Source organism: Aquarana catesbeiana, linkage group LG04, assembly GCF_042186555.1.
Source record: "Aquarana catesbeiana isolate 2022-GZ linkage group LG04, ASM4218655v1, whole genome shotgun sequence".
Taxonomy (NCBI): domain Eukaryota; kingdom Metazoa; phylum Chordata; class Amphibia; order Anura; family Ranidae; genus Aquarana; species Aquarana catesbeiana.
The window spans coordinates 8,406,567-8,421,272 of record NC_133327.1 but is presented as its reverse complement, the minus strand read 5'-3'; the positions used below and the strand labels follow the sequence as shown (position 1 = coordinate 8,421,272).

Below are 14,706 nucleotides of genomic sequence, written 5' to 3'. Positions count from 1 at the left end.
ATTCCCCTGGTGGTGGCATGGCAGATTTGGACAAGCTTGTTTCCCAGCTATGGGCTGCGATGGCCTCTTGGGGCACAGACTGGCTAGAGGTGCAGGTGGGGGCTTTGGTGAGTGAGCAGGACACTGGCTCATGTTGGGGGGGGACAGGAACTCCAAAGTCCTCCAGGTCGCTTCAGCCTGGACTCCGCCCCCCGAGCTTAGCGTCAACAAGTGAGACCCGACAGGGACCCCCCAGGTTCTTCTAAAAAGCATGCTTCAGCTTCAATAGGAGGCGAGCCTGGGATGAATCATTGGCGTAGGCAAAGCTCGGCGGGAGGTGAGAGAGGACCTGCAAACGCATCTTCCCCTCCTGCTTGTTGCTGGTGTCGGGAATAGACAGCCGCTGCCTCAGCAGAGGTCCCTGGCAGGCAGGTGGCTCAGCAGGGGAGAGCTGCAGTGATGGATGTTGGCCTGTTTCCAGAGGTGGCCAGCGGTCCTGCTTCACCAAGGGTTTAGAGCCCAGGAGGAGCAAAAGGAGCAGGCGCAGTGGACGCAGGGGGGGGGGCGTGTCAGGAGCCAATCCAGGACATCAGTGGGTGAGTCTGGTGTACATCTTGGGAGAAGCAGGTGGGATCAGTGACACAGACCCTCAGCATACAGTTTAGGTGACCCTGGGGTGCAGGGAGGTGGATAACGGTCCAAGGGTGAACTGTCCGTCTTCGAGGTGGACGATGACCTGGGATATCTGGCTCTGAGGGCTTATGGTGAGGTGACTGTTCAGCCCAGTGCTGGGCAGCCATGTGAGTGTGTTTCTGTTTTGTCTTCTTTATCTGTACAGTCTGTTTTGCGGGATTTGTGAGGTCATTTTAGGCAGGAGGCCCCTGTGCTGGGTGGTGGGGCAGTTTCCAATGTCGGTGATACATCCTCCCCACGGGCAGTGGATTCTGTTTCTGCTGCCATGGGTCCAGATGCGGGCCAGCGGGATCTGTTAGTGGGTTTTGGTCAACCGGTTTGAGCCAGGTGGTGAAACAAGGGCGACGCTGGCGACGGCGTGGGTGCCGCCGCAGAGTTGCAAGGTGAGTATGCTGGAATCCTCCCCTCTGGCAGGATTGCCCGGTGGTTCAAGGGGCAACCATTAGCTGTGGCTGCGGGGGGGGGGGGTTGGGGGCGCGGGTATTGTTCAGGACTTGGGAACCCCTGAGAGTGTTGTGTCGACGGACAAGCAGTAGACGATGGGGGATAGCTGTAAAAAGGTGGATTCTGTTCACTTGGCCGATTCCACGGAGTGCGAGGTCTATGTTTGTTTTGAGGGCCCTTTGGGTTTTCATCTTAAACCGGTTGTAAAGGAGAAAATTTGGAAGGGTGAGTATGTGGAGATTTGGGGGGCGGTTTCTGTAAGCAGAATCACGTACAGGTACATAATTCTGCATTTCCAGGTCTGGGGGAGGCATTCCGCCGGTGACGAGCTCCCGTTGTGATTGGACACAGCAGAGCCAATCAGCGGGTCCGATGACAGTCAGCCATCCGCGATCGCGGGCACGAGAACCAGAACAGTGATCTGTCTCCTTCCCCAGTAAATCACATCACCATACAGTTAGAAACACTCCCTAGCACACACATATACCCGCTTGATTGCCCCCTAGTGTAAGGTGACCAGATTTTTTAAATGAAATCTGGGGACATTTTTTTTTATTGCCAAATGTTAAACTATTTTATAAGCATATTTTCCTCAAATGATATATGCAGTGTATGTGGTATGTGTTTATGGAATTATTGTATGCAAATGTCTCTGGGCCCCCTGTGTTCAGTGTGAGCCAGGTGACAGTAAGCGGACTATTTCTTCATTTTTAGTTTAAGGCGTTCACGGTGTATTCATATTGAAGAGGCCGGGCTTCAACTGTGTAGCGCGCTGCGGTGGATTAATCTGACTAAACCTAAAAATGAAGAAATAGTCCGCTTATTGTCCCCCGACCCCCTCTGAGAACAGGGGGTCAGGAGATGCTTGTTTTGTAAAAAGCCTCACCAATAAGCTAAGGGGATTAGCTTATTGGTGGACAGGCTTTGGGAGTCCCCACCCACTCTATCTCCGAGCCACCCTGCTGAGAGGACTGATCCGGGGACAGATCCAGGGACAGACGGGATTAGGGAACAATGCCCTCAATCCGGGGACGTCTGGTGACCCTACCCTAGTGTTATCACACTAGTAATGTTGCTGCATTACTTCAAGACAAGTTTTATATTTCATTTATATTAAATTATTGCCTCCGCACCACGCTGCATACCCACCTACAGACATATTTGTCCGGTCTTTGCACAGAGTATATGAGTTTACAATTTAATTCGTATATTAAATCTTTGAGGGATTTCTTTTAATTTAAATCGTATATTGGCTCCTTGTGGAATTTCTGGGAATAATATTACACAGCACTATTAGCACTTTTTTGCAGACGGCAGAGCAGCCTAATTTTCCTTATATTTCAGTTAAATGACAGCTGGGCAAAAGCATGTGTTGTTTGGTCAGCATTTTTTTCTCTAAATAGACCCCTATTGGCCTCTCAGAGATCTCTCTGTAAAAACCTCCATAACAGCTCTAATGTCATCTTGATGCTCAACACAATAAGGACACACCTGCTTTAAAAAAATAGATAGATAGATAGATAGATAGATAGATAGATAGATAGATAGATAGATAGATAGATAGATAGATAGATAGATAGATAGATAGATAGATAGATAGATAGATAGATAGATAGATAGATAGATAGATAGATAGATAGATAGATAGATAGATAGATAGACCTCCCAAGCCTATGGTGTTGATTGAAGATTGATTGGCAGATGTAACTTACATGGCAAGGGATCGGTACACTCCTGACGGCACTTTGGCGTGCAGCACTTCTGCTTTCCAAGACAGTCATCGTCACTCATTCACAGTGGTTTCGGTCGCGGTGACGATGGGGAAATAGCACATAATGTAACAGGAGCTGGGCATGTTCCAGATTTTACTGCTGCAATACAAAACACAGCCAGATTAAATAATACCTTACCCCAGGATTTACAGATCTACAGGAAACTGCAAGCATGGAAACAGGATACAGAAAATAAAGTTCTTCATGTAGACAAATATTAGAACAGGGAGTCCCGGAGCAAAATAAATTAATAAAAAATAAAAAAAGAGGGACAACATGACAGGATGAATAGTAGGACAGCAGGGAAGAGGTTAAAGAAAGTCAGGTCAGTGGTGTGGCCTGCAGTGATATGTGGCTGGGAGGGGTCACAGAACGTTTAGGGGGAGTGGTGTGGTGTGAGGGTCCAGTCAGGAGCAGCATAGAACAGAAGAAGCTTGGCAGCTGCTGCTCTGCGTCCTTTTCTCCCCCCCTCCTTTTCTTCATTCCCCTGGTGGTGGTATGGCAGATTTGGACCAGCTTGTTTCCCAGCTATGGGCTGCGATGGCCTCTCGGGGAACAGACTGGCTAGAGGCGCAGGTGGGGGCTTTGGTGAGTGAGCAGGACACTGGCTCACGTTCAGGGGGGACAGGAGCTCCAAAGTCCTCTGGATCGTTTCAGCCTGGACTCCACCCCCCGAGTTCAGTGCCAACAAGGGAGACCCAACAGGGACCCTCCAGTTTCCTTCAAGAAGCATGCTTCAGCTTCAATAGGAGGCGAGCCTGGGAGGAATCATCGGAGTAGGCAAAGCTCAGGGGGAGGTGAGAGAGGAGCTGCAAACGCATCTTCCCCTCCTGCTTGTTGCTGGTGTCAGGAATAGACAGCCGCTGCCTCAGCCGAGGTCCCTGGCAGGCAGGGGAGAGCTACAGTGATGGATGTTGGCCTGTTTCCAGAGGTGGCCGGCGGTCCCGCTTCACCAAGGGTTTCGAGCCCAGGAGGGGCAGAAGGAGCAGGCGCAGTGGACGCTGCGTGGTGGGTGGCCCAGCTGAGGGGCATGTCAGGAGCCAAACCAGGATGTCGGTGGGTGGGTCTGGTGCACATTTTGGGAGAAGCAGATGGGGCCAGCGACACAGACCCTCAGCATACAGTTTAGGTGACCCTGGGGTGCAGGGAGGTGGATGTTCAGTCGGAGGGTGAACTGTCCGTCTTCGAGGTGGACGATGACCTGGGATATCTGGCTCCGAGGGCTTCTGGTGAGGTGACTCTTTGGTCCAGTCCTGGGCAGCCATGTGAGTGTGTTTCTGTTTTATCTTCTTTATCTGCACAGTCTGTTTTGCGGGATTTGTTAGGTCATTTTAGGCAGGAGGCCCCTGTGCTGGGTGGTGGGGCAGTTTCCGATGTCGGTGATACATCAGCTCCACGGGCAGCGTATTCTGTTTCTGCTGCCATGGGTTCAGATGCGGGCCAGTGGGATTTGTTAGCAGGTTTTTGGAAATTGGTCAACCCGTTTGAGCCAGGTGGTGGAACAAGGGCGACTGTCCTTCTTTTTTTAAATATAGCGCAAAAAGTAAAAACCGCACAGGTGATCAACTACCACTAGAAGAAAGCTCTATTTGTGATTAAAAAAAAGGACATATTTTATTTTTGTATAGCGTCACACGACCACGCAATTGTCACTTAAAGTAGCGCAGTGCCGTATTGCAAAAAAATGGCCTGGTCATGAAGGGGGAAAACCTTTCTGGAGCGGCAGTGGTTAAGGCCCCTTTCACACATGTGTACCATTTGTCAGTTTTTCACCCATCCGTTAACGGATGAAAAACGGACATCAATGCATCTCATAGAAAAAACAGATATAAATGGGGGATCATCCATTTACATCCGTTTTAATCTGCTTCAGTGAATAGAGATGCACTGAAATTTTGGCCCCCCGAAACATAAAAGAAAAAGGTGCCAATAATTGGACCGAAAACGCATGCGATTTTGCTGCGAGTTCGCAGCGATTTTACAGCAAATTCGCATCAATTTTACCACCATTTTACTGTGCTTATGGTGTGTTTTTCATAGGTCATGTGACTTAAAAATCGCATGAAAAACGTAACACGGGTGCGCTAATAATGAGTTCTTGCTGCATTTTCAATGCATTTCAGCAGGGAGATGCGTTTTGTGTGCCTTTTTGTTTTTTACTGACCAAAAATTCCAACAGGACAGCAACCTTAAGCACACAGCCAAGATAACAAAGGCGTGGCTACGGGACAACTCTGTGAATGTCCTTGATTGGCCCAGCCAGAGCCCAGACTTGAACCCGATTTGAAAATCTCTGGAGAGATCTGGCTGTGCACCGACGCTCACCATCCAACCTGATGGGGCTTGAGAGGTCCTGCAAAGAAGAATGGGAGAAACTGCCCAAACATAGATGTGCCAAGCTTGTAGCATCATACTCAAAAAGACTTGAAGCTGCAGTTGGTGCCAAAGGAGCTTCACCAAAGTATTGAGCAAAGGCTGTGAATACTTATGTACATGGGATTTTTTTCATTTTTTTTTATTTTTAATAAATTTGCAAAGATTTCAAAAAAACGTCTCTTACGTTGTCATTATCAGGTAATGTTTGTAGAATTTTGAGGAAAATAATGAATTTAATCAATTTTGGAATAAGGCTGTAACATAACAAAATGTGGAAAAAGTGAAGTGCTGTGAATACTTTCCGGATGCACTGTATATTAAAAGAGAAGATGCTACCATCACTCCTTCCCATGGTCGTCGTGCACTTTTCCAACATGACAATGATCCAAAACACACATCTAGGGCTTCATGTACACTGCTGCTGGTAAACGGACGTTCAGAGTCAGTTGGCTGCTTTTTTCAGCTGCCCCTGAACTCATCCAATGTTATCTTATGAGTACATGTACACAGGTTCGTTTAATGTCGTTTTAAGGCAGTTGCCTTTAGAGGCTTTTCTTTGAAGGCAAAAAAATAAGTTCAGATGCCGAAGTTTCCCAACGTTTCAGACGCCAAAACCGCTAAACACGGCTAAATGTGGTACCGGCTACTGGCGTTTAGCTGCGTTTTGTTTATAGGCTTTTTTGGCTATTTTTTGAAAAAAAACAAAACCATTTTATAATTTGTTATAAAATTTTGCAAACAGGTAATTTTTCTCCTTCATTAATGTCCGCTGATGAGGCTGCACTGATGGGCATTGATAGGCTGCACTAATAGTCACTGATAAGGCGGCCCTGATGAACACTGATAGGTGGCACTGATGAGGCAACACTGGTGGGAACTGATAGGTGACACTGATGGGTACTGATAGGTGGCACTGATGGGTGGCACTAATGGGCACTGGTGGGCGGCGCTGAAGGGCAATGATAGGTAGAACTGAATGGCATTGATAGGTGGCACTAATGGGCACTGATGGGTGGTACTGATGGACACTGATAGGCACTGGTAGGTGACAATGATAGGCAGCACTGATAGGTGGCACTGGTGGGCATTGATAGGTGGCACTGGTGGGCCGGATAGGTGGAACTGGTGGGCACTGATTGGTGGCACTGATATGCACTGGCAGGTGGCACTGGTGGACACAGGTGATGTGGCTATGTCTTTCCCTGTTCGGGACAATAGGTGTATATTAATTGGGTTGTGTGGAAGTTATAGTGTCTACAAACTATAATATGTGCTGGAATTTACACAGCTATAGATGCTATACTAGTAATGGCGGTGATCAGTGACTTATAGTGGGACTGTGATAGGGGGGCGGGCAATCTGGTGCTAACTGACACTGGCTGGGAGGGACACTAACTGACACTGATGTCGCTAGTGACACTAATACAGTGATAATACTGTACACTGACATTGTAATAATGACACTGGCTGGGAAGCGGCTAACATCAAGGGGCAATCAAGGGGTTAACTGTGTGACCAACAAGTGTAATGTGTGTAATGCGTGCTGCTTTTACTAACAGATCTGGCTGATTCCTCTCGCTGCTTTCCAGGGAGAAGAAACAGGCAGATCGCTGTTCAGTGTACACAGAGTTGTGTGTGTTTGTAAACACAGAATTCTGGCTGTGATTGGACACAGCTGATCAGCAGGTTTCAGCCAAAATGACTGGCTGAAACCTAATGCAAACTCATGCTGTGTCCAATCACAGCACCAGTCAGCAGCGAAAAACCAGGAAGTACACCACAGCGTATCTCCTAAAATCTCTCTGAGAAGTCCTTGAGATGAGGAGTCTTTTATATAGACTGAATGAGGAAGAAGGAAGGGAGGCACCGGGAACAGGGTAGAACCTCACACAATGGATGAGTACAAAAGAAACAGCTTCTCATGCCACTTAGAAAAATAGTTTTTGCATAACTGGGTCCTTATAATGATATTGGTGACTTTAATTGGTCTTGGGCTTTTATTTTGAAGGAGCAAGGGAGGTACTGAGAACAGGCAGAACCTGTTCCCATGCAATAGATACGTGCAAAAAAGACGCTTAGTAATCCAAAGATTTGCATTTCTGTCCAGTCTTTGGCGTTTCACAGCTCTGATAGACTACACAGGCAAGTAAGTGACCTAAATTTCCTTTACTCCAGTTAAAGTGGTAATAAATCCCCCCCCCCCATGGCTTACTTGTAGCTACAGGCATAGAATGCAGGGTGGAGGGGGTGGTCAGGGGGCTTGGGGGGGGGCAACTTAGATCTGGGAGGGCAAAGCCAAGTGGCACAAAAACTGGAGCCTGCAGCCCTTCAGGGCCCCCCCGAGGAGGTGTTAAGGGATTTGTTTTAGCAACATCTGAAGGTTTCTCTGTCAGTGTTGGCAGGTACTGGGGGAAGGTCACCTACCGGAGGTGTGTGTCTTTTCCCCAGTTGTCAGGGAAGTGGGGTAAGTAGACATCACCAGGTGGGAGGGTACAGAGAATCCCAGCTGGTGACTAGGAGACACTGAGTGGTGTCATAACTCACTAGAGACATTGGTCCCATCGTGGCTACAGGACGGCACTCTCCTCTTGCCTCAATGAGCTCGGTTACCATTCCATGTTGCCAGCACACAGCACAGACACTTCCTCATCCTTGGCATACTCCTCTCCATTCAGGAAATGGCTCACAACTTCTCCTCAGCCAATGGGAACAGAGGGGTGTGGACTGTGGAAGGGAAAGTAGAAGCCCAGTACTGGAGCATGGCTGTGGGGTCCAAGGGCAGATTGGAGCTGGATTTTGTGGAGGATATGATAATATGACAGGGAGGCTGCGGGGCCCCCTGGAGCTAGGGCCGGGGTTGCGATTGTGACCCCTGCAACCCCTTATGCTATGCCTATGCCTGTAGGCACTGTTTAGCTGATATTAACTATAGTAACAGCTGGTGACTTCACCGGCTCATGCGCACTGTGCTCTTAAAGGATGGTGTGCCGTGACTCCCGCTGATGACATTGCGGCCTGGCCAGTCAAACAGCTGAAGTCTGTGAACCCGGAAGGAAGACCGGGTGAAGATGGAAGCCCTGGGGAGCCATGACAGCGCACTACTGGAGGCTCTTACCTTGCCCGATGGTAGGAGAAGCCTGGAGGCAAGAAGCAAGAGAGTTGGAAGGGTGAAGCCCGGGGTTGGAGCTGGCAGTCCTAGCTACAGATGACTGCTTGTCTCTTGTCAACATCGTGGATACACCTAGCACCAAGCTGGATAAGAGGGGTGGTGGGGCGGCATATAGAAGAACCAATTTCCTCCATTTTTGTTCTTGCTCCTGCAGGGCTTTCAGTGGCTGCAGGCGCCAGGAGGAAAATGGAGGGGATCAGTTCTTCTATATGCCTCCCCACCACCCCTCCTATCCAGGTGTAGACAAATGTGACAGGGGAGCAGTTGTGACCCCTGCGACCCCTATAGTTACGCCCCTGGCTGGAGGGCTTTGTTCTAAGGTAAATATTTCATAATGTGCTAGAATGCGATGTATACTAGCACAGTATGCTATTATCCTGCAGGGGTCCATATAGCAACCTTGAGGATACACATCGCTATTTGCTTTATGAACCTACCCACTACGAGGCTGTGAGGCTGTGTCAATCAAGGATGTCTGGCGATCTCAATATTACATAGGAGTGAGTAAATGAAATACAGGCAGATTGATCATATCAGCAGTATCCATGGGTTACCCAGATCCTATGGGACCCAGTGATCTACTACTGGCCGGATCAAAGGCTCAGTGTGTTTATATACACATTAGACATCCGTTTAGTTCTGAATTTTTTTTAAGGGCGATCAAGGGGTTAAATATGTGTCTAACTATGTGTAGAGAGTGATAGGTGTCACAGGAGCCACACATCATGTCAAAGCCTGCTGTGTGGTAGTGAATGGCACTCTCAGCCAGAGACTACAGAGCTCTGTGTTGTTTACCATTCTAAACCCGGAAGTAGGCAGCGACATGCGGGTACGTCCCTTTTCCTACAGCTGCCGTTTGTCCGCAGTGCATTGCGGGTGGGCGGCAAGCGGATATAGTGCCTGTAGCTCACCATGCTTAGCCTATTATCATTTTGAAAAAGGTGAAAAATTGAAACATCAACCTGTTCTTTTAAGCTGTACACCATCTGACTCTTAGGGGTTTATCCAAAAAAAATATGCTGGAATGAAAATCACGAGCATTCTCCCAGTTGTCATGAATTCTCAGCCTATTTTTTATTTTTCCAGTATGTTTATTTGCTATGATCGTAAGCTCCATCTAGTGGCTGCAATAAAGTGTTTTCCCGATTGAGGTATGTCAGGAAAATACCGCATCTTGATCTCTAGATGGAGCTGGTGGTGAGAATTTGTGACAGCTGAGTAAAAGCTTATGTCAGTCAGCCTCCTAGAGAACTCTCTGTAAAAACCTGCATAACAACTGTAATGTCATCTTGATGCTCAACACAATAAGGACATACCTGCTTTAACTGCCAGGGCCGTCTTTGATATTGATTGGGCCCTGGGCAAACATTTTCTTGCCCCCCCCCCCATTCTGAGACATACAAAAAATAGCAGGTGGACTCAAAATCAGTTTACTGCAGCAGATCAGGCAGCGATTGCAATTGGTTGCCAGAGGTTACAGCCTATCCTTACCGCTCACTGGCTGGTTGCAAGAGCTTACAACACATAATTTCTGCTTACCGATTGGTTTCCTAGAGGTTACTGCACATTATTAGCGCTCACTTATTGGTTACTAGGAGTTACAGCACATCTTTACCACTCACTTATTGGTTGCTAGAGATTACAGCGGATTACTACTGTTCACTGATTGGTTGCTACAGGTTAATGCACATCATTACCACTCACTGAGCACTGGAGCAATCCCAAATAATTGAGCAAGTAAAGCAGGACAATAATACACATACTACAGGAGAGTGTCAGAGACTGCAAAAATACTGCAGGAAAGCATCAAAGACTGTGGACATGCTACAGGAGACAATCAGAGACTGCGGACATACTACAGGGGACATTCAGAGACTGCGGAAATACTACAGGTGACAATCAGAGACTGCGAACATACTACAGGTGACAATCAGAGACTGTGGACATACTACAGGTGACAATCAGAGACAGCAGACATACTACAGGTGACAATCAGAGACGGCAGACATGCTACAGATGACTATCAGAGACTGCGGACATTATACAAGAGATGGTCAGAGAACTTTCAGCAACGCACAGCTTTACAGTTGAATAACACAGCTCAGGATTTCAGCAGTCATTCATTTTATGGATGTAAGGACATACCTGGCCATCCAAGCAAACTGCATACATTCAGAGGTCCAGGGCGGGGCTTCCACTCTTTGCTCTCACTGCAACTGCTCCCCCTGAGCATATAGGCATGGGGCGGGGTTAGAGCATCAGTGGAGCTCCACGGACGCTCCCACTCCGATCACTGTTTCCACTGTTCGATCATCAGTGCCCTGATTAAAATATTGCAATATAGTGTCACAAATCAGTGACCACTATTGCCCACCAATGCCAGCAATCAGTGCCCACCACTGCCCACAAGTGCCATCAATCAGTGCCCATTAGCGATGCCAGTCAGTGCTGGCAATCAGTGCTGCCCATCAATTGTCATGCCATGACTGCTGCCAATCAATGCCCATCAGTGCCATCCATCAATGCCCATCAGTACCCATCAATACCGCCTATCCGTGCCGCCCATAGGTGTGCGCAGCCTATTGCATTAGGGTGTGCACCCCAAAGCTCAAACACACATGAACGCCACCTGCTGTCACAGGGAGGAGGCTCTGATGGTGGGAGACAGTTGATTGGGAGTATATTACCTTACATCCTAAGTATAGGTGTAATGTGTTCCTAGTTGAACCTAGCCTTTAATATAATGGGGGCATTTACACTGGACACCGACACCCCAACCACCCACCTGGTGCCACTCCTGGATAATGCTAATGCACATGGGGTGATTAGGGTGTGCCCAGGCACACCCGGCACACCCTGTGCGCACACCTATGGTGCCGCCTATCAGTGCCCATCAGTGCCACCTAACAGTGCCCATCAGTGCTCATCAGTGCCACATATCAGTGCCACCTATCAGTGCCCATAAGTGCGGCATATTAGTGCCTCCTCATCAGTGCCACCTAATCAGTGCCCATAAGTGCCGCCTCATCAGTGCCCATAAGTGCCACCTCATCAATGCCCACCAGTTCACCCTATCAGTGCCCATCAGTGCCGCCTCATCAGTGAAGGCGAAAAATTACTTAGTTACAAAATTTACTAACAGATAAAAAGTAAAAAACATTTTTTTTCAAAATTTTTGGTCTTTTCTTTTTTTTGTAAAAAACAAAAAACTCAGCAGTGATTAAATACCACCAAAAGAAAGCTCTATTTGCGTGAACAAAATGATAAACATTTTGTTTGGGTACAGTGTTGTATGACCGCGCAATTGTCATTCAAAGTGCGACAGCGCTGAAAGATGAAAATTGGCCTGGGCAGGAAGGGGGGGGCAGTGCCCGGTAGGCAAGTGGTTAAAAAACAATTTATAAATAGATAGATAGATAGATAGATAGATAGATAGATAGATAGATAGATAGATAGATAGATAGATAGATAGATAGACCCCCCAAGCCCATGGTGTTGATTAGAAACTGACTGGCAGGTGTAACTTACTATCACGGGTACTCACCGAGGCCGAGATGCTGGGAGTGGCTTCCCTTGCGGCTAAGCGCACCACACCCCTGGTAGTGGTACAGAGGGTGTAAGGCACAGAGAGGCACGGGTCGCCTGCAGGCAGGAAGCTACTTGAGAGGAGGACTTCAGTCATGCAGAGATGAGAGCAACGGTGGCTCTGACCCAGAGCTGGAGAAGAAGACCCGGCCGGGGTTCTAACCCGCAAACACAATGGGAGCTGGGATAAGTGCAGGAGATCAGGCACTGAGAACCCAGTAGTGGAGAGTCTATGATGCAGACCGATAACTTAATACTGGAGACTGGTAGATGAGGAAGTCCTTGAAGCAGGCCGAGGGTCAAACACAGCAGATGGTAAGTAGAGGAATCCTGAAGGCAAGCCAGAGGTAGGGGATTGGAGATGTCAGCAGAGAAGTCCGTTTAAACAAGCCGGGGTCATACACGAGAAGGCAGGAGAATCCGGAGACAGGCAGAGGGTCAAACACTGGAAGCAGATCGTGGGAAAGTCCTTTAAACAAGCCGAGGTCAAAATGCTGGAGAGAGACAAGGTAGGTCAGGCAAATCCGGGTCAAACAGGTAAACACAAGAAGCAGGAATCAGGAACGGAACACTGGAAGCTGAAAGACAAACCAGCAATTAAACAGGGCACAAGTCAGTCCTTATATAGGCCAGAAAGGGGGCGTGACGCTGACGAGCGAACGTTCGTACGCCATTACGTCGTTACGCCGTGTAGTGAACCCGTGTGTGCCGCTACTTTGCTAACGCGCATGCGCCGAAGCGCGGCTCCGCCGCGCAAACGCACAGGAACCTTCCGATGTTGACAGGCTCTTTTCTGACAGTGCCCCCCCCCAAAGGGCAACCTCCGGGTGCCCAATCTGGCCAGTACTCCCGGATATTTCTTGTGGAATGTTTGTATTAACCGTGGGGCGTGTATATTGGAGGAGGGTTCCCAAGAATTATCTTCTGGGGGGTACCCCTTCCACTTGACCAGGTACTGGATATGACCCCCCCTCCTTCTACAGTCCATTATAGCCTCAACCTCGAATTCATCTTCGCCTTCAATATTAATTGGAGGAGGTGGCAACTTCTCCCTTCCTGGAAAAGAACTGGGAGTTACTGGTTTCAAAAGGGAAGTATGGAAGACAGGATGAATTCTGTAAGAGCTGGGTAAAGAGAGTTCAAAGGCCACGGGGTTCACTACTCTCTTTATCTTGAAGGGACCAATAAACCTTGGGCCTAATTTGCGTGAAGGACAAGAAAGTTTGAGGTTTGTTGCAGATAGCCAGACTTCATCCCCAATCTTAAAAATTGGGTTGCTCCTCCTCCCCCTGTCATAGTATTTCTTGTAGCTGTCCTGAGCCTTCTTCATAGTTTCCTGAATTATTTGAAAATTTGGCTTGAATGGAATTTATTCGTTCTTGCACCGCGGGAACTGATACTTCTGAAAAAGAATTAGGCAAAAAAGAGGGGTAAAATATAATAAAAACCCAAGATAGAGTCAAAGCTGCGCTCAGATCTAAAATTATAAACAGACAGTTGTGAAAAAGAGAAAAAAGCTGCCAGCACCTACAAAAGTCCCGTATCTGACTCCTAAAATATAATAAACAAAAAAGTGCAGCGCTATATATATAAATGTTACATAGGAAAACATATAATTGAGAACCCACCAAGTGACATCATATCAATCAATCAATGCATAAATAAAATCAATCAAGCAAAAAGACAAAAACTTTTGTTCACAAATGCATGTGAAAAAAAATATAATATAAAACAATATATGTGATAGTCCAAAAACGTATTATAGTCCATCAACAGAGAAGGAAAAAACCCTCATCCAGGGGAGGTGTGATGAAAAATAGATGATCCACCAAGGAGTGTGTAAATAAGGTCTGCTTACCAAACAGCGATGACCGCTATTACAGCAGTCTCGCCCAGCATAGGGATTATGGTCTCCCAAAACCACAGGTGCAGAGCGGGACCAGTGACTTTAACACTCGACCATGACCGGAAATAGAAAGCAGAACACATCCATAGCGCAATAACGTATGATAAAAGATTTTTAATAGGATAAAATAGTTGCACTTACAATTTAGCAGAAACAATATGGCATAAGAGGTATCAAACACAGCAGCGGTGTCTGAGACACCGCTGCTGTGTTTGATACCTCTTATGCCATATTGTTTCTGCTAAATTGTAAGTGCAACTATTTTATCCTATTAAAAATCTTTTATCATACGTTATTGCGCTATGGATGTGTTCTGCTTTCTATTTCCGGTCATGGTCGAGTGTTAAAGTCACTGGTCCCGCTCTGCACCTGTGGTTTTGGGAGACCATAATCCCTATGCTGGGCGAGACTGCTGTAATAGCGGTCATCGCTGTTTGGTAAGCAGACCTTATTTACACACTCCTTGGTGGATCATCTATTTTTCATCACACCTCCCCTGGATGAGGGTTTTTTCCTTCTCTGTTGATGGACTATAATACGTTTTTGGACTATCACATATATTGTTTTATATTATATTTTTTTTCACATGCATTTGTGAACAAAAGTTTTTGTCTTTTTGCTTGATTGATTTTATTTATGCATTGATTGATTGATATGATGTCACTTGGTGGGTTCTCAATTATATGTTTTCCTATGTAACATTTATATATATAGCGCTGCACTTTTTTGTTTATTAAAAAAGAGGGGTGAAATCCATAATTAGCCCAGAAAGGAGTTTGATT

The 14,706-nt window shown here is 47.1% G+C and overlaps 2 protein-coding genes across 2 annotated transcripts in view; one reads left to right on the top strand and one right to left on the bottom strand.

Annotated features, from left to right (window-relative positions):
- Positions 1 to 14,706, bottom strand: part of LOC141141110 (uncharacterized) — a 196,249-nt gene that overhangs the window by 160,961 nt on the left and 20,582 nt on the right. Inside the window, exon 6 of the mRNA XM_073628819.1 lies at positions 8,380 to 8,599. Within this exon, the coding sequence (XP_073484920.1) occupies positions 8,380 to 8,599 (220 nt within the window). The remainder of the gene's footprint in view (positions 1 to 8,379; positions 8,600 to 14,706) is intronic.
- The window catches only part of LOC141139021 (uncharacterized), a 128,749-nt gene continuing 121,365 nt past the window's right edge, over positions 7,323 to 14,706 (top strand). The window contains exon 1 of the mRNA XM_073624793.1: positions 7,323 to 7,410. The gene's annotated coding sequence lies outside the window, so the exon portion shown is untranslated. The remainder of the gene's footprint in view (positions 7,411 to 14,706) is intronic.